General features: G+C 37.4%; 2 protein-coding genes across 4 annotated transcripts; one reads left to right on the top strand and one right to left on the bottom strand.

Moving 5' to 3' along the window:
- Nucleotides 1-1,106: 1,106 nt before the first annotated feature.
- On the bottom strand, nt 1,107-9,513 carry LOC137710361 (uncharacterized). Its single transcript, XM_068449315.1, has 10 exons — nt 9,280-9,513; nt 8,174-8,234; nt 7,820-8,067; nt 5,095-7,715; nt 4,774-4,898; nt 2,753-4,645; nt 2,561-2,609; nt 2,206-2,459; nt 1,981-2,088; nt 1,107-1,805 (listed from the first exon to the last, which is right to left on the bottom strand). The coding sequence occupies exons 3-10, from the start codon at nt 8,010-8,012 to the stop codon at nt 1,583-1,585; spliced, it is 5,466 nt and encodes a 1,821-aa protein (XP_068305416.1). The 5' UTR covers nt 8,013-8,067; nt 8,174-8,234; nt 9,280-9,513; the 3' UTR covers nt 1,107-1,582.
- Nucleotides 9,514-16,478: 6,965 nt separating this feature from the next.
- LOC137710381 (protein LEO1 homolog) lies at nt 16,479-21,975 on the top strand. 3 transcript variants are annotated; one of them, XM_068449340.1, is made up of 12 exons: nt 16,479-16,700; nt 17,278-17,594; nt 17,865-18,000; nt 18,104-18,289; nt 18,936-19,112; nt 19,623-19,754; nt 19,942-20,121; nt 20,210-20,341; nt 20,610-20,714; nt 20,796-21,029; nt 21,461-21,611; nt 21,682-21,975. In XM_068449340.1, exons 1-11 carry the CDS (start codon nt 16,590-16,592, stop codon nt 21,587-21,589), a joined length of 1,839 nt encoding a protein of 612 aa, XP_068305441.1. In that variant the 5' UTR covers nt 16,479-16,589; the 3' UTR covers nt 21,590-21,611; nt 21,682-21,975. The 3 variants fall into 3 exon arrangements, with proteins under 3 accessions (XP_068305441.1, XP_068305440.1, XP_068305442.1); XM_068449339.1 differs by having other exon boundaries at nt 21,461-21,975; XM_068449341.1 differs by having other exon boundaries at nt 20,802-21,029; nt 21,461-21,975.
- The last annotated feature ends 1,089 nt before the right edge of the window (nt 21,976-23,064 follow it).

Below are 23,064 nucleotides of genomic sequence, written 5' to 3' on the forward strand. Positions count from 1 at the left end.
TAAATATAACAGTTAGTTCATAGTGAAAGAAGTATTTTCTTATTGGTCATGCTTCGGAGCTCCAACAACCCGTCAACCCACGGGTGGCAAAGCACTCCTGAAACATGCTCCAAGCCTCCAGGCAATATGCATCCTTTTCTTCTCCAAGCAGTGAGTCAAAATAACATATATTTGGTAAAGTTTAAGTTGGATACACCATAACAAGACACATTTCCAGATGCATGTTCGAACACATATATCCTTCGAAAAATATCAAATTATTCATCCAAAGCTTAAAATTCAGCTAGAATTATCCTACAAACTTCAAGAATATACTCACGGTACACTGAATGTCACGTAGCATACCATTCAACGATACAAGTAAGAATCCTTTCAGGCCAATGCTCGCCTAGCAATGAGTCACTCCACACATGCACAGTTCCCTCGAGGTCCCCTCGAGGGTTTCAACATTATGCAATAACAAATGCTTAACACACAAACTGATAGAACAAGTACAAAATGGACCAGTCTCAACTCAGCAAGCACGATACTTTGCTTACAGTATTTTCAAAAATGGCGGACGTTGAGTATGCCGAAGTCTCTAAAAGTGCTAAAACACACATGAAAGGATAAAGGAAGCAAAACATCTAGTAAAGAAAGGCCACGTTTCCAAAGGGTGGTGATTTTCACACTTCCATTTTCTCCAACTGCACTACTCCCCTTGTTTTTGTCCCCTGATTCTCATTTCATTTATTCAATCCAAAGGGTAGAAATGTAGGGAGGAGTGCACGCGAAGAAAATGGGAGTGCGAAAATCAGCCGTGAAAGTAATACAAAAGAAGAAACCAACATAATGTATGCAGTACACAAGGCTAACATATTAATAAAGAGCTTAAACGGTGCTTCAAACTTTCTTCTGGAGTTGTTTCACCGTTAGAAGTGAATTTCATGATACAACTGATCAAAGGATAACAACCAGACACCATTGTAATCTTTTGACACTCAAACTAGTAGCACGAGAGCGGTGCAGCAGAATTTCAACTACCCCATTTTACTAAGCCTCCTGTGGACGTCATAAACTACCAAGAAAAATAACTGCCCATTGACTTTTACACAACTGAACCAAAATCAAGGCAAAATTTCTCAACTGATTTCAGAACTTAAGACCACAGAGTCCCTCTTCTCATAAATCCCAGTTGTAAGACCTCAATCAATGGATTTCACAGGCTTAGGATTATGAACGAGAATACATGATTACATGAATTATATAAGTGTGTACAATTTTGAGTAATGGGACTGCGGTTCTATCCTCCCCCCCTTAGCCAAAAAATTGATGGGGCATCGCAGTTCCTTTCTAAACTTTCAGAGTATACAGAGACCATCTTATATTTCTTAAAAATGGCGTCAATGGCCCATAGTGAAAAGAACTAAAAGTCTCCTTTGCTATTAAAGGAGACAATCTAGAATTCATTCTTCTCCTACATTCCAATTTGTGCAACTGCTGTTGCGAACCATGTCCCAATAAATAAGTTGAAAGATAATTGACAAGAGGATCACAAGGGAGGTGGAGACAAATGGCTGAGGGAAAAATAATAAATTAATAATCAAAGTGAAAGACATTGTACCCTGTCTGGCAGATTTCTAGGCACTGGAAGTGCGGTAACATATTTCTGGGGACCGGATTTTTGAGCATCAGAAGACGATGAGGCCTCCGGCCCCTCACCTTGTGCCCGCCCATGAAACTTAGCAAAACGATTGATGACAGAAAACTTCTCAAGATCCTGGCTTTCCACTCTCAAGTCTAAGATTGAGCTTCCCTTGTCCAGTCTGCATGAATGGAAGATTACACCAGAGTATGAGAGAGAGAGAGAGAGAGAGCATACATAAGAATGATAAGATGATAATATTTAGTATCTAACATAGAGATTAAAGTTAACTACAATGTCAAAACTAGTAATAAAATACAGAGGCGTGAAGGAAAGGAAAAGGTTGTGGAGGCTACCTCAACAAATCATTTTCCAGCCTCCTTGCTTTATCAATAAAGTCTTCCACAACTTTTGAGTAGTTTTGATTGTCGATTTTCTTGTGTGTTCTAAGCTTCTCCGGCAAACTATAAACCATATAATGAAAGACTGAATGTTAGAATGCAATGAATAATGCAAAATCCACCAATCATCAATTCATTGCCTTAATGGAAAACTTTACATAAATTTTAAACAACTCTTACAGGTTTATATTGTCAAGAGGCAATGGAGTTTGAGCATCACTTCCAGAGCAGGAGATTGCACTGCAAGCATCACCCAGGGATAATCTAGATGCAAGGTAAGCCACACTCCCATAGCATGAGCTAGCATCTGCAGAAAGAACTGCTGCAGAAGGAGGGCGAAGCAGTTGCTGCATAAGCTGTGTAGTCAAGACTATCCTTCTTTTGGACCTAAGTATTGGCGGTCCATCTTCAGTTATTTCAGTTTCATCTTCCACCTATCAACCCAATATGAAGCAATTAGAAATTAGAACTCTCAAATAGAATTACAGTACATTAAAGCTTAATTGTGAGCTTAGTGGGTGAACTTGAAACGAACCTTCTCAACCAGTCGGTTTGTTGAGCGAGCCCAGTCTGCTTCAGCTGCACTGTAAGTATAAACCTTCCATATGTTAGAAATTCATGAAACAAAAAAAAAATTAATATTTTTCCCTGAAACATAAAAATAACAAAGAAACTAAAGTTAAAATGGAGCATCTTTAATTATCGAGCAGAGGGTCAAGCAACCCACCTGATATTCAGAAGCCTTTGTGGAAGCTCGGTCAGCTCTTTATGCCAGGGTGAGAGTTCAGATGTAGCACTTTTACGCTTCATTGGTCTCTCAACAATTAAACTTTGATCAGCTACATCAGAATGCGATAAATGAGGTGAAGGTGATTGCTCCCTGGGAATAGGTACGGGAGCTGAACTCTGCGGGGTGGTAACAAGCTTACTAGCATCAGAAGCAGCACTTGCTTGCTCCATTGATTCCGAAGGATGCAGATCATCACCTGCCCTTCCAGCAACTGAAGGTTGTCCCGTAGCCTTCATAGTGGTTCTCAGTGTATCATGCATTGGAAATATTTGCCCATTCTTAAAGGTTCCATACTGTTCAAACCAGGATGGTGCCATCTGGGGGCTAACTTGAGACTGTTCACCTCTAAGAGAAGATGCATTACTACTAGAGAAATTCTGGGAATTCTTCTGATTAAAAGCAAACATATTGTGACTAGATGCATTTGAATTTCGAGTATCCCCAAGCTTGGATGAAAAGCTAAGCATGTTAGGATCTCCAGAGGGAACTAAAGTATGATCAGCTGATGAATCTCCTACCATACTATTATATCCATAAGGTGGTTGTGATCCTCCCAGGGGACTCACCTGCTGAGTCTCCACACCAGAATCTGCACCTTTCAACTTCTTCACACTCTGATCACTTCCATCAACGTCTTTACTTTTCATAGCCTGCACTTGGTCCAGCAAGGAATAACTTTGATCCAAACTGTTATTTGGTCTTAAAGAGCGACCGAAAGCTTCAATATCTCTCTGGGTAGCAACAGAGCTTGACAAATTATTTGCAATGGATTCTTTTGCCTGCGAGACATTGATATTTTGGGCATTCTGAATGTTCTCAGGTGACGCTTGTTGCCTAGTACTTAGATTGGATGGTTGCTCTTTCCCAACAAAGCTTTGCATGTTCGAAGAATATGCACCAAAGGCAGACAAGCCATGCCCTCTTTCCTGGGTATCTTGCTCATTGAGCATTGGTGATTCAGCACTTACAAAAGGTTGCTGAAATGGAACACTGGTCCATACATTAGTCAACCCTTGAAACATGGCACCTTGATGGGACATACCCGATGCAACAGAAGGCTGAGAGCCTGGCAGAACATCTGATCCAGGGATTTTCAGGGCAGCAACATGTGAACCGGATTGATCAGCAACATTCAGATGTGATGCCTCTGCAAAAGCAGAGGCAAGGTTATTCTGCGAAGTATTTCCAGACAAATCTGGCACTGATGGCAGGGCAGATTGGCTAGTTTGAGATATGTCACGAGAATCACCCATTTGTTTCGATCGGAAAGCATGTCTATCAAAAGGTATGTTCACAGACTGGCTTGCTGTTGCTTGTCCACTTGAACCAATTATGTGCTGATTTTCTAGTTGACTTCTTGAAAGAGGAAAACCAGATTTGAAAGCTGTAGGAAAACTTCCCTGAATATTGTACGGTGAAGCCTTTTTCCCTATCTGTCCTGAGGTAACAGAGAGATTGTTTCTAAATTCACCTTGAGATGCTTCACGGGAAGAAGGCAAGGACTGGGCAGATGCTGCCGAGGTCAACCATGTACGACCCTTTTCTCCTATCTCAGAATGGACAGGGGATGAACTGACAACTGCTTGTGAAGAGAACTGAGAAGATGAGGTATGATCTGCAATTGGAGTACGTTGAGATGGAGGAGCCAGCTGTAAACCATAACCTTGAGAAACAGATGACTGTTTTCTCTGTATTTGACCTACAGATCCATCAGAAGTTTCCACTTCAGGCATCTCTGATGATGTGTTGTGATCCGAAGAGGTGAAGTGTGTGGCATTGCCACCCTCCCTTGGTTGGTCCACCTTGTGAAGTAGCTCAAGCATATGTTGACTGCAAGGAATTGAAAATATTAAAGCCTCGTATCATCAAGCAAATCTATCTATATATGCATTGTACATATGCAGTATTCAAATAAAGCAAAAATAAGAATGGTAGCAAAGATAAAATTATTCAATTACCTTGATGGCGCAGCCTTGATTGGGGCATTACTACCAGGGAATCTGTCAAAGGGAGTAGACGTGCTTGGTACAAAACCTGGAAGCAAATTTTTGGAAGGTGTCTCATCTAAATGTTTTGCATCACCCTGACAACCAGGTAAACGCACAAGTGGGTAGAAAATGTCAATTAAACTTTAATTTTAGGATTACGAAAGAAAGAAAATCAAATAAGAAGACCTAAAGCAAAAACATATAGATGAATCAAGAAAATCAAAACTATAAACTCTGGCATCAATCTCAAAGATATAAAAAATAAAATAAAATAAAAATACAATTGATCACCTTCTCAATTTCCATAGAACTTCTATCAGTGTGACCAATAAAGTTTGACTGCCCCCCTTGGTTGTAACTTTTAAAACCTGGAGGTACATTCTGGGACATAGCTTGCGAATAATGTGTCACATGTTTTTTCCCATAAGATGGTTCCACTTCAACATCCACATCCCCCATTGGATGATACTGAAACTTGCGAGTTGCAGGGGGTCTTCGAGCAGCATTACTAGATGATTTTTGTTTACTTCCCGGAAAAGCAAATGAATCACCAGCATCAGAGGCAACAGTTTCCTTCAAACCACCAATTGGAGCAGGGTGGTGTGCATTAGAGAAAAAAGCATCATTAGAATTCTCTTTTCTATTCACATTCTCCATATCATGCATCTCAACTGCTCTCTTCTCTAAGCCATTGTTCCCTGATGACTCCAAGATTAGATGATTCTTATCCAGATGATGCTGGTTTTTCCTCTCAACCTCATTTCCCTGAGAGTTCATTTGAGAATCAACTGATTTCCAGAATTCATGATTGTTTGTGAGTTGTTTCTGGCTTTCGTGGTTGACTCTTGCACTGCTGGAATTTGATTTCCCTAAATTGTTTGTGGCTGAACCCACTCTATTCATCTGTGGACTTCCAATGGGATATTTTGCATGCTCCATTTCAGAATTTGAATTCTGAACAGAATCAGCCTTCCATATACCAGCAGCATGGCTCATTTCCTCATGGATGCCTCTCTTACGATCACCACCTGGTATTGATCGTGATAAAATTTGATTCCCATGACTTTTGAGATTATTACCCATATCTGTTGGCATAGATTCCATAAATTTCCTACCATTTAACATATTGAACGGCTGGCCATCACCATTATTTGACGAAATGCTTTGTTGACGGTTCCAGGAACCTGAAATGCTATTTGCATTTATTTCTGTACCTGATGAATGACTACCTTCTACAGGCGGCTTTTGTAGAGGACTGTTATCCAACCATTTACTTCCTTGTTCAGGAACCTGATGAACAAATCTCTGAGGAGAATCATTCTGAAAGACCTCACGTCGTTCATGCGAAGTTTTGGGTCCTGGTTGCTGAAATCCCTGAACATTAGAAAAACTAGCAGTCGTATTCGTCCTATGGGCATCAGCAGAGTGTGGAGAAGCTCTAGAATTCAAGTCGGAGGAAGAGTGCAAGTTGTTACCAGCCCAACCAGGTTGTTGTTTGCGAGTATTACCAACATTTGAGCGCTGCTGATTCACAATTGGAGGTTCTTGATTTCCAAAACTTGGAGGACACCACTCTTGTAGCCCTATATCAGCACTAGAAGTTTCTGCTACTGCAGATTGCATAAGAGCACTCCAACTCCCACTTTGCAGAGAAGGAAGTCCTCCAAAACTTTCCGTGCCATCCAACACAGTGGAACCTCCCATTCCCACATCTGTGCTGCTACCAAAGGCATCCCATAGATTGTCATCTGAACCAAACAAAATCTTTTCCTCAGTTGGATCTAGTGTAGCCACGCTCTGTGCGGGTGCAACTTGTGTTACTGCTTTCTCTTGCAATGGTTCTGAAAATCCAACTAGTTGTGGCCTCCCTTGGAATTCTTCCACAGGTTCATTTCTTTGATGGGGATTTCCTTGATTCAAGTTCTCCAAATTAAACCCATTATTCAAACCTTCAGCAGCAATAGGCCCAGGCATACTCCTGCCTTGAAAATCCTGTCTAGAAATCCGAGATCCATCTTGCATGCTAACCTGATCTGGAAATGCAGAATATTGATTACCTGGAAAGGAATTATTACTTGCCGACATCTGCTGCATTGCCGATCTATCCATTTGAACATGAGGATATGAACCTGTTGAGCCACTTGTGCTAGTAACTGGAACCCCATACAGAGATTGATCAGCATGTTGAGGAACAAAACCCATCATGCGTAGTGTGTGGGCTTGTTCAGGGGTCAATGCATGTCCACTAGATGCACCCTGAATAACAGGAGAAGCACCACGCTGTAGCCAGTTTGTGTTACCAGCCAGAAGATCAGGTGGCCATTGATTGTTAGATGGCTCATTGATGGGAACACCATTGATCAGAGCTGGTGAGTGGTTACCAGCAGCCTGTTTTGTAATGGAGGAAGCCTGATTTGCAAAAACCTGTTGCCTTTCTAGTTGCTGAAGTTGTTGATGCCTTTGAAATTCTTGAATTTGTGTGAACATAACCTGTCGCTGTAACTGCTGCATGTCACTAATCCCTGATTGCTGCCTAGGCAAAGACTGCATCATGCCGGGATGTGGACCATTCATGTGCTCTTGACCACCGAAAAAATCAAAACCAATTGGGGATTCTGAAGCTTCTAATCTCACCGAATTACTCTTATGCTCAGGGCCACTTCCTCTCTGTGATTCATGTACCGGCAAGCCTCTGGATGTTAAATTTTGCCGATCAGATTCTGAATCCACACCCGAAAAGTTAGCTTCATTCTGCCTTGCTCTAAACATCTGGTGCCCATGAGCATAGCCATTCAGGTTAGCCTGTTGATTTTGATACTGAGCTCTGCCAAACTCGGGTCTCACATTTGATTGCATAAAATTCAAACCATGAGGCACATGGTACGGCTGACCCCCATGCCCTCTCTCCGAGTCTGTTCGTAATAAAAGAATAGAGATGTTTAGAAAGAGGTGATGGTTCAGGCAACACAAAAACCATTACAACCTTATAGTAATCGAGAAGTTAAATGACTAGTACCTGGTTGCAGTACATTATAATTCTTTAAACTTGAATTAACAGGAGCTCCACTTTGTCTCTGGCCCCCAACCCACAGGTTGTTGCCAAGTCCTGGCCAGTTCCCGTCAACAGCCTGAGGATGATGCTGACCCTGTGACAAGTTCTCTTGGCCAAAGAAATTATGGACCCTGTCTCCAACTTCGTTTCCAGGCATAGATAATCCAGCCACAAATTTGCAGCAGCTAATGTTCTTTTAAGAAAAATACTACCTACAAAAAATATGAATAGAGTTCAGAGCTACCATATTCCAACAATTCTAAGATACCAGAAAATCATATTAAGTTCGACCAAACAAAATCCCATTCAGAAACACACCTTTTTCCAATATAATTTAGTGCCAATCCAACTGCCATGTTCCCCGCCCAAACTACTTATCCTGAATATAACCATGTGACGGTTAGGCACACATCAAGTACATCATGTATTAGAGGCAAAATAACAGCTATCAGATATCCATCACGATAATTCCTGTTAAAAAAATTCCCAATCAAAATACCAGAACCGATATTTGGTAGATCTCTAATTCATATGGTTTGATTAAGTTGCACTATAGGACTGCAATATATAGACCCTTTTCAGAATACTCTATTATCTTGTGCATGTATATTTGTATTGAGAAAACTCGGCTTCAATTCCATGACAAGTTCATATGGTTTGCTCATTACATTACACTCCTATAAATATTGGTCAATCTAACAAACTACAACGTGAGGTAGGTCAATAAAGTTCACCCACTCTCAAGTAAATTTAATGGTGGGGAAATGGACTGCTATCCAGCAATGATTTCAAACCTATATGTAAACAACACAAACCTGTGTATCCTATGATAACACATTAAAGCATTAACTAAAATCAAAGACAGTTTCACAGAAACAACAGTCATACAAACAAGTGAAAAGGAATATACAATCGACAGTGTTCCCTGCCCTCTTGAGCACCTCACTCGAAAAAATCGTCAAGTGGGGAAAACCGGAGGCAGTCAGATATGTGAAATCCATCAACCCAACCCAAATCTGACACTATAACCTGTTGCTCCAATTGGCTGGCTATAATGCAAGTAGCAGGCAAAAGAACGAAACTTCCCGGAATTTCTCATACGAAACCACACAAAACTAATCCAGCCAAAATGCTTCATTGTAATAAATTAAATTTTAAAAACTAACAGAAAGTTTTAAAATTTGAGTTGTTAATTCTTTCCTTTCCGGTCCATTTATGAGCAACCAAAAGGAATGCTAAAGCCACATTTATAGCAAAAACAGATAAGATCGAAAGCAAAGCACCGACACTTCAACTGTACAAGCAGACGGAGCTGCCCAGCCATGGCATGCCAAAACCCTAGCTTAGATTTGAATTACCAGCAGAGATGGTTCGTGCGGAGAGAAAATTAGGGTTTTTTGATAGAAAAAAATGGGGAAACTCACAGTGACGCTGCGCGGCCGCCATTGAAGCTGGAAGCTGATCCTCCGAGACTGTCAGATTGAGAAGCGTTAGGGTTCGAATCGGAGAGAGAGAGGACTCTGTCTTTCAGCTTCAGATAGGGAGAGAGAGGGAAGAGCGAGAGAGAGAGAGAGAGAGAGAGAGAGTGATCGAAATACTGCGAAATTTTCAACGAACCGAGGGACAAAACCGAGGTTCGGCAGCCGAAGCTGGGTGGTTCGGATCCGAAGCTGGGTGCAGGGAAAGGGAGGCGTTTTGGCGAACGCGTCGGGTGGGTATTTCTGAAGAGTTGTTGAGGGTAGAGGGAGAGTTAGGTACTCCTGCAATTATATTCTGCCACATGGAATTATGGAGTGTGGCGCCTGCATGATGATAAATTTTAGGATAATTATTATTTTACTACGTTCAAGTATTCGTATAATTCACACTTTGATATTCTTATTTTTTATCTCACTTTAATACTTAAAGTTACGATTTGCTCTCAAAATTATACTTCCTTCAGTTTAGTTGTTAAGTTTTCCGTTAAACAATAATGTGGCAAGTCTTTGGCTCACCAAAAAATTTAAAGTTAATATAAAAAAATGTTACTAAAAGAAACATAAATATGTCACTCAGTTAGTACTACGGTCTAGTGTATTCCTCTTCACTTGTAAGTGACAAGTCTTAGGTTCAATTCTCACTAAAAGCGAATTAAACCACGTTATTGCTAACTTAGTATAAATAATATTGTTTGATCGAAGAAGGAAAAAAAAAAAAAAAAAAAAAAAAAGGGCCGATAACAGATGTTGTGCCGACCCATAAAAGACAGGAGGAGGAGGAGGATGGGATTGTAAAGTGCAAGCAAAGATTTTTAAATTTTGTAGTTTTCTTTTAGATTTATGATGTTTTTATTGCCCAAACTTTTTTCATGATTTTAAATTTTTTTTTTGTGGTGGGTTAAAGGCCTATCAGGTCATTGTTTAATGAAAAACTTGATTAGAAATTAACTAAATTAACAGAAGTATGATTTTGAAAGCAAATCACAATTTTAGGTATAAAAGTGAAACAAAAAAAAACTAAACCTAACAAAATACGAATTTCACAATACTTAAATTAGTAAAGTGAAAATTACGCTCGTAATAAAATCCAAACGAGAAGGTACATCGCAGAGTCTTTGACTCCTCCACTCCCTTGTATTGAAAGATTCTCACCATAAAAGAAGTACAAAAAGAACACTTGTTATTTCCCTCCAATTTATATAATTCACTCATATGATATGCCATTACTCCACCAGTAAAGTAGCACTAAAAATAATTGAAGTCTCTACCAAGGGCTTGCTCTGTGTAAAGTTGCAGCAAATGTTGAATCATCACGGAAACCCCAATTAAACTACTTTTTTTCCTAATGCAAACAATTGTACTTGTCAATAATTGTCTCTTTTTCTTCATCTTTCTCAACTTTCGTGTATTAGGAAATTACAAATATTGCATCAAATAAGTTTTTTGCGTTGTAGTCTCTCGAAAGAAAGGAATCCATTTTGGAGACAAAAATCAAATGGAAGAGATAGACTGATAGAGATAGGTTTTGTAGAAATGGCAAAGGTTTGTTTTCATCCTCCATATAACTCCAAGTCTACAATGATGTGTAGTATGATTTGTGAATGCTGAAACGTGGACAAAAAGTGTAATCGCCTCTTTACAATAATCTATCTTTTTTGGTGAGGTGCCTTATTAACTCGAGCAATTGAATCCTAAATAAAACAAAATTAGATATATATATATATATATATAGATATATCTATATTCACAAATCACACTACATATCATTGTAGTGTTTTTAAAGCTTGTTTGGAAGTGTTTTTAAAATGATTAATAGTGTTTTTTGTGATAAAATGTTTTTTAAACTAATCCTAAATAAAAATGCAATTGAATCCTAAAAAAATACTCAAACAACTTTCTGGAAGAAGTACGTAACTGGAACTTCTTTATGGAAGCACTTCAAGTGCTTTTGAAATTCAGAAACATGTTATCTTAAATCGCTTTCGGTCATTTCCCAACGAGTACTTATTTACTCAACCAAAAAAGTCTGCAAGTGACCCTTTACTACAGTGGTGGAATGATGTTGAGCCCTTGCATGACGGTGTGGGTTTGAACCCCGTTAGTGGCTAATCTTACATCTAATCTAACAAAATCTATTGTTTAACCAAAAAAAAAACCAACAAAGTCTATTATTATTTTACTAATTGTAGCTTATTTTACCTTCTTTCTCTTATTTGTGTTCTCCTCTTTTATAGTATAGGTATATATATATAACAAGGTGTAAAATATAAGAAAAACTAATGAAAAGTTTAAAAAATCTTTAATTTTAATGAAAAATGACAAATGAATGTGAGTAATATAGTACCAGTAAAAGGTAAAAGTGTAATTTTTCTTTAAAAATAAATAGTACCGAGAATATTTCGTTATGACTTCCTAAAATATATTGGTTATCTAAATTACCATCCATAGTTAGTAAAAGAAAATTGATTTTTCTAACCAAAAAAAAAAAAAAAAAAAAAAAAGAAGTAAAATGATTTTTACATTTTCATTTCTTTTTGTGCACTTCCTCATATGTTCTTTTGACATTGATTTGATTTATTTGGACTGCCACCGTGAAGTAGTCATTTTGTTAAGGAAATTTAGTCTCTTAATTACACACATATAATTAGGTGGTAGTGGTTTCAGCCAGATCTTTTGTCGTCTAGCGTCAGTTTCTAGACAAACCACTACCAAATTTTTTTCCGAAAATATAAAACCAAGCCAAAAATTCCGATCTCATACCGAAATTTTTTTAAAACGATAATACATAAATTTTTGGGATACATATCCGAATCGATTAAGAACTTTTTGGTACGAGAATCGGGATTACATGTGACATCCCACATCGTCCAGGGGAGCGATCCTTAAATGTATATTCTCATTTCTACCTAGCACGAGGCCTTTTGGGAGCTGACTGGCTTCGGGTTCCATGGGAACTCCGAAGTTAAGCGAGTAGCGCGCGAGAGCACTCCCAGGATGGATGACCCATCGGGAAGTTCTCGTGTGAGTTCCCAAAAACAAAACCGTGAGGACGTGGTCGGGGCCCAAAGCGGACAATATCGTGCTACGGTGGTGGAGCGGGCCCGGGAAGTGATCCACCCCGGGCCGGGATGTGACAAATTGGTATCAGAGCCTAACCCTGGCCGCGTATGTGCCGACGAGGACGTCGGGCCCCTAAGGGGGGGTGGATTGTGACATCCCACATCGCCCAGGGGAGCGATCCTTAAATGTATATTCTCATTTCTACCTAGCACGAGGCCTTTTGGGAGCTCACTGGCTTCGGGTTCCGTAGGAACTCCGAAGTTAAGCGAGAAGGGGGCTAGAGCAATCCCATGATGGGTGACCCACTGGGAAGTTGCTCGTGAGTTCCCAAAAACAAAACCGTGAGGGAATGGTAAGCCCAAAGCGGACAATATTGTGCTACGGTGGTGGAGCGGGCCCGGAAAATGATCCGCCCCGGGCCGGGATGTGACATTACATATTCATGGTTTGGAAATCCCAAATTGAACCGAATATATATATATATATATATATTTTTTTTTTGTTGCATGCATGTTGAATATTGAATTTAAGTAGTTTGATAGTAGATTTCAATTGAAATTTAAGTAGTTTAATATTAAAAATAAAAGTATGAATTTAAATAGTTTGGAGCTTTGGAATGTCAGTGTAACTTGGTATGAAATTTCGAATTGGTAAAAGGTTAAAAAAGTAAATTTCAATTGATATAAAATTGAACAACAAACCCAGTAAACCCATAAAAGACAGAGGATGTTGTGCCCACCCATAAAAGACAGAGGATGGGATTGTAAAGTGCAAGCAAAGATTTTTCAATTTTGTAGTTTTCTTTTAGATTTATGATGTTTTTATCGCCCAAACTTTTTTCATGATTTTAAATTTTTTTGTGGTGGGCCAAAGGCCTACCATGTCATTGTTTAATGAAAAACTTGTCTAGAAATTAACTAAGAACTCGTTTGGATGTGCTTTTAAAATGAAAAACTTGTCTAGAGATTAACTAAGAACTCGTTTGGATGTGCTTTTAAAATGATTGAAAGTGTTTTTGGTGAAAATATTTTTGGAAACAATCCTTAGTGAAAATGTTAGTAAATCCTGAAAAAAACACTTAAAATGCTTCCTGAAATGTGCTTTTTATAGAAAGCACATAACTTATGCTTCTTATAGAAAGCACTTAAACTGCTTTTGGAACCTAAAAACATTTTCTCTAAAAATACTTTCAATCATTTTAAAAGCACATCCAAATAAGCCATAAACTAACAGAAGTACGATTTTAAAAGCATATCTTAACTTTAGATGCGAAAGTAAGACAAAAAAATTAAACCTAGCAAAATACGAATTTCACGGTACTTAAAATGGTAAAGTGAGAATTTCGCTCGTAATAAAATCCAAATGAGAAGGTACATCGCACAATCTTTGACTCCTCCACTCCCTTGTATTGAGAGATTCTCACCATAATGAAAGTACAAAAAGAACACTTGTTATTTCCCTCCGATTTATATAATTCACTCATATGATATGACATCACTTCACCAGTAAAGTAGCAGTAAAAAGAATTGAAGTCTCTAACAAGGGCTTGCTCTGTGTAAGTTGCAGCAAATGTTGAATCATCACGAAAACCCCAATTAAACTACTTTTTTCCTAATGCAAACAATTGTACTTGCCAATAATTGTCTCTTTTTCTTTATCTTTCTCAACTTTATTTTATTCGGAAATCACAAATATCGCATCGAAGAAGTTTTTTGCATTGTAGTCTCTTGAAAGAAATGAATCCATTTTGGAGACAAAAATCAAATAGAAGAGATAGACTGATAGAGATAGGTTTTGTCGAAATGGCAAAGGTTGTTTTCATCCTCCGTATAACTCCAAGTCTACAATAATGTGTAGTGTGATTTGTGAATGTTGAAACGTGGACAAAAGTGTAATCGCCTCTTTACAATAATCTTTTTTTTTTTTATGAGGCGCCTTATTAACTCAAGCAAACAATAGCTTACAACATGCTTAAAGTAATTTCAAAACATCATATAGTAAATTAAGACAATTTTTGTTCACAAACAAAAATAAAAAAAATAAAAATAAAAATCTCATAGTCTATTATTTACGCACCTAATTTAATTTTAACTTCTTTATCTTAGGAGTATCGAAAGGATATAAAAATCACATTCACAAGAGGGTGGCAAAAATGTATTCTCTTGAGTTTGTGTATTGAAAATACTTATGGTAGACCAAACAAGTATGTGTATGAATTTATCGTTAAACAAGTAACCATAAATTATCGACGTGATGTTTTTATGTATGTAGCAAAAGGATCTTGTAACCAATGGCTTCGAAACTCCTTTAAATTTTTTTTTTTTTAAATATGAAATGCCTTAGTCTAATTAAAACAAAATTATTAAATAAAATTTGAAAGAAAATTACATTGACTTTTTATCTGCCAATTAAACACTTATTTGTATCAAAGCAATTATTCATTTGTCTCGACCCTAAAACATCCAACCACATCATCCATTTATAGCTTGTTTGGAAGTGTTTTTAAAATGATTAATAGCGTTTTTTGAAATAAAATGTTTTTGAAACTAATCCTTAATAATAATGCAATTGAATCATAAAAAAGTACTCAAACTGCTTCCTAGAATAAACATGTAACTGGAGTTTATTCCTGGAAGCACTTCAAGTGTTTTTGAACTCAAAAACATTTTATCTTAAATCGCTTTTAGTCATTTCCCAAAGAGTACTTATTTACTCAACCAAAAAAGTCTACAAGAGGCCCTTTACTATAGTGGTGTAATGGTGTTGATCCCTTGCATGACGGCATGGATTTAAACTCCATCGGTGACTGATCTAACATATAATATAACAAAATTTATTGTTTAACAAAAAAAAAAAAAAAAAACCCAACAAAGTCTATTATTATTTTACTAAGTGTAGCAATATTTTACCTTCTTTCTCTTATTTGTGATCTCCTCTTTTCTAATATAGGTATATATAACATGGTAGAAAATATATTGGTTATCTAAATTACCATCCATAGTTAGTAAAAGAAAATTGAATGTTAAAACAAAAAAAAAAAAAAAGAAATAAAGATTTTTGCATTTTCATTTCTTTCTGTGCACTTCCTGTTCACATGTTCTTTGACTTTGATTTGATTTATTTGGAGTGCGACCGTGAAGTTGTCATTTTGTCTAGTAAATTTAGTGTGTTAATTACGCATATAATTAGGTGGTTGTGGTTTCAGCCAGATCTTTGTCGTCTAGCGTCGGTTTCTAGACAAACCACTGCCAAATTTTTTCCGAAAATCTCAGATCATATTAAAAAAATTCCGATCTTATACCGAAAATTTTTAAAACCGATAATACAGAAATTTTATGGATCCACATCCGAACTGATCGGTAACTTTTTGGTATGGAAATCGGGAATACATATTCATGGTTTGGGAATCCTGAATTGAACCATATATATATATTTGGTTGTAATGTTGAATTTAAGTAATTTAATAGTAGACTAATATTAGAAATAAAAATATGAAATTAAATATTTTGGAACTTTAGAACGTCAATTTGACTTGGTATGGATGAATTAGTATGAAATTTCTAATTGGTAAGAAGTAAAAAAAGTAAATTTTAATTGATATGAAATTGAACAACAAAATTTCAGGTCAAAAGTCCAAGTTTTAGCCCACAACTAAAAAATCTAAAACTTTAACCCAAAAGCCCAAAACTCAAAATTCAGTCCCCAATCCATCCTAAAATACTGAAAACATTTCATGAATTTTAAAAAATTGAGAATACCAAAATTTCGATTTGTGAATATTCTTCAAATTCCCGTCCCAAAAATTTTCAATTTGAAATTCAATATGTCATTTTCAATTTAAGATTCCATACCAAACCACCCCTAAATCTAATTCATATTTTCGGATCCGGTCTCTCCCCTTTGAACTAGCAAGAATATCTAGTGAGTCACAAGTGAATAAGAATTTGTTTCTTTTATTTTTTTCAAAAAAAGAAGATAAATATATCAAGAAATTTGGTTGACCCTATGACAAAAGGGGTATTTTAATTTAAAATTATTATTATTATTATTATTTTACTTTATACATAAAATTGTGAATAAATTCGGATTTGGGTTAAACGCCGAGAGAACAAAATCAGTGGGTGCAGGAGAACCGGCCCAGATCCGCGGCCAAATTAAAATCCCCGTGAGCTCCGACGCAACACGCAGCAGCAGCGATGGGGGAGGAGAAGCGGCACCAGATGATGCAGAACCTGTTCGGCGATCAATCCGAAGAGGAGGAAGAAGAGGTCGATTCCGAGCACGAGTCCAATCCCCAGCCCAATTCTGTACGATCCTCTAATTTCACGTTTCCTTTTGGTTCAGATTCCAATTGCATGTTTTGGGAATGTTTAGGGTTTCAGTTTTGCTATGTTCTTAGCTGAAGGAAGATATAGTTTGTGCTTTTGTTAATGGCGGTGGAATAAGGATGAAAGAATGTATCTTGGGGATTTTATTGGTTGTGGTTGTTTCTAGGGTTTGGAATTGTGTAGGTTTGCTATTTGTTGTGGAAGAATGAAGGATTCGGAATTTAAGCTGGAAGGTAATAGTTGTAACTTGTATTGTATTACTTGTTAATCCGGGACAGTCGGAAGGTAAGCTACGCGCTGAAGGGAATCCTGAAACTTTTATGTCTTTAGAGGCGAAAATGCGTGGAAGGTCCAACCTGAGGAAATTTTTTATCATAAGTAACTTGGGAGCGTTTAATATACATGATGTGCTGATAATAAGTTATTAGGGAAACATGTAGTTAGCTCTAATGTCTCGTGATTATGCTTATGTCGAAATGATCCTTTAGTACTTTTGACAACTATACCGCTAGCAGAGTGATTTGCTTAAACAACTACGTAATGGTTTTGTTTCCAGGATGAAGGAGAGGGCGCTTTGGAGGCTGAGGGTGAAGGTGAAGTAGAGGGCCAGGGGGAGGTAGAAGCAGAGAGTGATGGTGAGCAGCGTAATGCTGATCCTGATCCCGGAGAAAGTGAGGGCGAAAGAGAACAAAGTTCCCAAGAAGTAGATATTGGTGATCATAGAGAAGAAAGTGAAGGAAAATATACAGATACTGATGAAAAAGAAGAGTTAACCAGCCGGAGACGAAATGTGATTGAAAGTGGGTCTGAGAGGTCTATGGAAAACCATTACCCTGACATTGAAGATGAGGTTAATCAGGCCAGAAGTTCAAGGTAAATCTCTGTCTCCATCCGCCCATCTCTCTATCTCTCTCTCACACACATGCTTGTCCAGTATCTGAAGCAACATTTTTTATTCTCATATATCTTATTGGATTTTTATGGGAGTGGGGCTCATGATGGTTTGTTCACCAGTCATTTTTATTTTTGTATCCAAAGAGAATAACATAAAGATGACTGTATGCTTCTTGCACATAGACTTGTTTAGAGCAAGCAACTACCTAGTTTGACTTTAAGGACAATTCTCTTGATTGCCAACGGTAGATCCCCTGAGGAGGAAGAGGACCATAATAACATCGCACACTCTGCTGTTCGTAATGTATTTGGTGACTCTGATGAAGAAGAAGAAGAAGAGGAGACAGATTATGCTGTTCGGAATGACATCCAGCATGAATCAAATGTTAGTGCCAATTTGGAAAGCAATATCCTTAAAATCTTTCTTTTGTAAATGCTGTCAGTCGGTCATGGTGTTTAAAATGATGTGACATCATTTCCTGTCTTAGAGATCACCAATGGAGGAGGAAGGCAGCTATGGAAAGAGTCCAAGACTAGAGGATGTGATGCCTGATGAAGATGCTAGGTATGATTCAGAAGAGGACAATATTGAGGCTAAACCTAGAGATAAACCGGTTGGCCCCCCATTGGAGCTAGAGATTCCACTACGTCCACCTCCTGCTCGTCCAGAAAAGGTTTGAGTTCTTATTCTACATGGTGGAATTTCTTTTTAAAATATTATTTATTTGTTTTGTGTATCAGCTTCTAAGACCATATAAAATTGATGCAATTGTGTAAGATGACATATAAATTGGTGGTGATAGAGTTTAAGATTGCTGTTGTATTAACAGGAACAAACTGTAGTTAATTTTGGGTTTAAAGAATAATCCCATTTGCTTATGTTGAAGAGATATAATGCACTAATTGTTGGGAACATGGACTGTAGTTTGGTTCCAAATGACTTCCAGAAAATAGCTTTTCAGTTTTATTGATGGAAAAATAAGTTTCTGACTGCAATCAGATAAAATACAAAATACGTACCATTTATTTTCACGGACCTCAAAAGTACGATGCGAATGCACTGGTGCTATTTCTTCAAACGGTTGGATGGGTTACAGCAGGATTTGCCAACATATACTGTCATCAATGAAGTAATGGATGTGTAAGCTATGATATGGCTGCCTAGTAGAAACATCGTCTACATACCTTGGGATGATCTATTTGTCCATCCTCATTTATTTCATTTGGGCATCATTTGGGATACTTTATGAATGATTACCATCAGATATGAAATAGTTAGAAGAAAAATTATATTAATATTCAAATTTTGTCCTGATGTAGATGAACATGATCAAAGTTTCAAATATCATGGGCATTGACCCCAAACCATTTGATCCAAAGACATATGTGGAAGAGGATACATTTGTGACGGATGAATCAGGATCTAAGAAGCGTATACGTTTGGAGAACAACATTGTGCGCTGGAGGAGAGTTAGAAATCCAGATGGCACGACAACTGTAAGTCATCATCTTTATTATATTCTGTTATATATATTCGTGCATGTGTGCAATGCAATGGATTGCTGCAGACTTTATGTGTCATTATTGTGTCAAAGATCCATGCTTGCATTTATTTGTCATTGAATTGCAGTGGGTGGACTTTGTGTTTGTGTACTTTTTTCCTCGTCTGCAAAGTGTACACTGAGTTGGATCAATGTTGTAGTGGGTTATCCATTTGAGTACTTGAGTATCACTTTTCCAAAGTAAAACTTCCCATGTATAAATGGCTTGTAATTTGTTCGAGATGGGGCTTCTTTTTTCAAGATTAGGAAAACTTTGTGTCTGTGGACTTGCAGTTCCTTGGAACTTTAACATTTCGATTTTTCTCATATCTGTTGTTGGATTTACAATTCTCTTTTCATCTTGAAAGGCAATATAGATTTAAGTTTACCACAATACCCATTTTACATTGCATTGTTTACAAATATATGCACTCAGTGCTTCAACTATTATTTCCTATGATTGTAGAGTGAAAGCAATGCACGTTTTGTGAGATGGTCTGATGGCAGTTTGCAGCTATTAATTGGGAATGAAGTTCTAGATATATCTGTGCAAGAAGCACAGCATGATCAAGCGCACCTATTTCTCAGGCATGAAAAGGTAAAATTCCAATATTGTTGGCGTTGTGGAATCCATGAATATATACCTAATGGTCTGTTTCCATCATAAATCTGGAAAAACAGCTAAAAAAAGTGGTTGAAAAGAATTCTTAACTGTCTACTAAGCAGCTAAAAAAGCTCGGTCTTCACAAAGAATTGTCATAAATACCTGTGCATTGTTCTTACAGGGAATCCTCCAGTCACAAGGAAAGGTTCTGAAGAAGATGAGGTTTATGCCATCGTCCTTGACATCAAATTCACATCGTTTGCTGACTGCTCTGGTTGATTCTCGACATAAAAAAGTATACAAGGTCAAGAACTGCGTTACTGACATCGATCCTGAGAGAGAAAAGGAGGAGAAAGAAAGGGTAAGTTGTTGCACAAGCTAGTTGTATCTGTTTATTATTATTATTTCTTCATGGAACATGTAGATTGATTTTTTGTTTGGTTCTGTAGGCTGAAAGTCAAAATATCAGAGCTAATTCGCTTCTTAATCGGAAGAAGGAGAAGGTGAGCCGAAAGTATACAACAACTGGGGACAGGAGGCGCCAACTTTCACCTGGTTTCTTGGAAGATGCTCTTGATGAGGTATGGTCTTGCTATTGGGGTAGGAGTGGAGGGTGGGCACGGTGGGAATTTCCTTTGTATTCTCTCTATTTTTCATGGTTTTGTTCCTTTACAGCATAATCAAATGCTAAGACGTATAGCTTTCCTGTTTATGACATTTGAAGAAAATTCTCCTTTTCACTTTTTTTATGGGTGTGGAAGCCTCTATAGTCGTTTTCTAATACATACTGGAATTTTGTATTTATTACCTATGTATTAAGTGTCTTATCTGATCACTTCTGATTTTCAGGATGAAGAACCAAATTATCATGACTCTCGTCGTTCTCGCCGCCATATGGAGGAGGATTTCGAAATGGAAGCTCGAAGAGAGAAACGCATTTTAAATGCTAAGAAGGTCCTACAACTTAATTCTTACATGTTGCACATAATTTTATTGTATGTTTTCTGGAAAAAGTGTTCACACCTGGAATTTTAGTCACAGGGACCTAAAGATATCCCACGCAAGTCATCCTTGCCAACTGCCAATTCATATCGGCGTTCAATGGGTTTGTCAGACGAGTCTGAGTATGAGACTGATGGGGAAGATGAGGAGCCTCCACGTAAGATGGCTGAGGATTCAGAGCCAGAGTATGAAGATTCGGAAGAAGAAGATTCGGAAGAGCATCATGATGCCGAGGTTAATGATGCATCAGAGGAGGTGGAGGCTGAGGTATGTCCCTCTTCATTTTAGTAAAAATGTTTCTGTATATATATTGTTGAGCATGTGGATCTGTTATGTTGTTACCATAGACGCAAGTTTTTCTCGTAGTGTGGTCTATCATATGTCAACAATTTATTTTGATAGGAATCATAGTGACATATCACTAAGATATAAAATAGAAGAATACGGCACCATTAATCTTGCTTCTGAGTTGGATTTTCCCCTTGACAATTACCGTTCCGTATTTTTAAGTGGAACTCTACTTGCTGTTAACTCTTCAAACGGAGGGAAAAGCTTCTTTGGTTCTTTAGTTGTTACTATGTGCGGAATTAGTTTGCCTATAATGTCGTTTGACACAAGGGCAAATTTTATGGTCTTGGTCAACTCTTCTACAACCTATGTACTTCTACTTTTACACGTGTTTCTCGGTATACTTGTAGGCGCCCAAGCAAAAGGTTAAGGACTCTGGACACAAGCGCAAGGCAGTCGAGTCAGATGAAGACTCTCCTCCTAGGAAGGCCGCACCACATCGCAGAATGGCTGTTGTTTATGATAGTGATGAGGAATAAAACCTTCGGTTGGATGATTCCAGTGAGTACTTCGCCACCTTTAAGACGTCATGATTTTTTTCACTCTTTAGCCATCTCACATTACTTTGCAGACAACTCGGCTAGGCTGAGCCTTGTCATCCCGGGTGGATGATCCAGAGACGAAACCAAAATGCCATAGGTTCAAAGATGACGTGAATTGTTAGTCTCAAATTGGGTCTTCGGAAACAAAACTTATGGTTGGTCGGATTTATGTTTCTTCAAATGTTTGCTTTGGTGTTGGAACTTTGTTTTGTGTCTGTGTGTATATAGCAACGAGTAGTTTGCTAAATTGGCAAAATTGATGTGAATTCGGGAGATCTCTCGAACAGTTTTTGCCCCTTTGAAATGAATAATCTGATTATATATGGCAAAATGCTTCATGAGAAGGAGGAGAGGAATAGTTAGAATTATTCTGGCCGTGAAATTTCAAAGTGGTTTTGCTTTAAGCCTTGCCCATCAACCAGGCCTATTGGGAAAAAGGGACGCTCGGATGACGTCATCTGTAAAGCTGTGTAAAAAAAAGTAAAAAGCATAAAGATTTTGTGTATTTTGATCTCATCACATCAATTTTTTTTGAGGTCGCTATTGAACAGTGACATTGAGATGGAAAAAAAATTTGATTGGCTGGTTGTCCGAAAGTTTGTTCAAGCAGTCGCAAGAAAAAGTTGGAAAAAGTTGGAAAAAGTTGGCCGGTTAAAAAACGTGATAGAATTGTCAATCATGTAAATATTTTAAATTATAGTAGTGTATGTAGAAGTGTTCTGGTTGATTTCTTCATCCGTACCTAAAATAAAAACATGATATTTAGCCTAAATTTTCTTAAAATTAAAGTTTCCTTAAATTAAACATCTCTAAAAGTATTTTATATTAATAAACACATTTTTTTAATAGGACGCTTTGGTAATGTTGGTAAACAACAAAAAATGCCATTAGTCTAGCTTTATTTTGTTCCAACCACTAATCTTTAGAGTATGTTTACTTAATAGTATATAATTAGTAAAAACATAAAACAAAATAATCTAAATTGTCTAATAAAATTTTCTTTGTCAATTAAAAGAGAGTGAAAAGTCAATTTGATATTCGGTCACAAAATAAAATTATGGGCAGAAATGTAATCTTGCACAAACAGAAGTTTATTGATTTTCAACATTTCATAAGTAAAATTTTTTTTCATCCTAGACTGATACATAAAGTGTTAATTTTAGAATACTTTTATATATCTGTTAGAACAATATGTTAAAATAGCTGTTAACCTATGACATGACATCGGCATAGACAATAATTAAGCGTCACATGTCAATTTGGATTTATGTTGTCATTAAAATTTAAAAAAAAAAATTAATTAATTAATAAAAATTGAAAAAAAGGGGCTGCGTAATCAGTGACGTTGAGTTCCGTCTAACTTACGTTCCCAAGCCGACGTTTACAAATGAAATGGAAAGTTACGAATATGC

Source organism: Pyrus communis, chromosome 12 (assembly GCF_963583255.1).
Source record: "Pyrus communis chromosome 12, drPyrComm1.1, whole genome shotgun sequence".
Lineage (NCBI taxonomy): Eukaryota > Viridiplantae > Streptophyta > Magnoliopsida > Rosales > Rosaceae > Pyrus > Pyrus communis.

What these genes read in the sequence shown, in the direction of transcription:
- LOC137710361 (XM_068449315.1), bottom strand. Translation starts at nt 8,012, where the DNA reads ATGCCTGGAAACGAAGTTGGAGACAGGGTCCATAATTTCTTTGGCCAA. An exon ending in CAAAGGCTTCTGAATATCAG is followed by an intron (nt 2,610 to 2,752) that starts GTGGGTTGCTTG and finishes TTATACTTACAG; the next exon opens with TGCAGCTGAAGCAGACTGGG. An exon ending in CTGGAAAATGATTTGTTGAG is followed by an intron (nt 1,806 to 1,980) that starts GTAGCCTCCACA and finishes CCATTCATGCAG; the next exon opens with ACTGGACAAGGGAAGCTCAA.
- LOC137710381 (XM_068449339.1), top strand. Translation starts at nt 16,590, where the DNA reads ATGGGGGAGGAGAAGCGGCACCAGATGATGCAGAACCTGTTCGGCGAT. An exon ending in AATCAGGCCAGAAGTTCAAG is followed by an intron (nt 17,595 to 17,864) that starts GTAAATCTCTGT and finishes TGCCAACGGTAG; the next exon opens with ATCCCCTGAGGAGGAAGAGG. An exon ending in AAAAGGAGGAGAAAGAAAGG is followed by an intron (nt 20,122 to 20,209) that starts GTAAGTTGTTGC and finishes TTGGTTCTGTAG; the next exon opens with GCTGAAAGTCAAAATATCAG.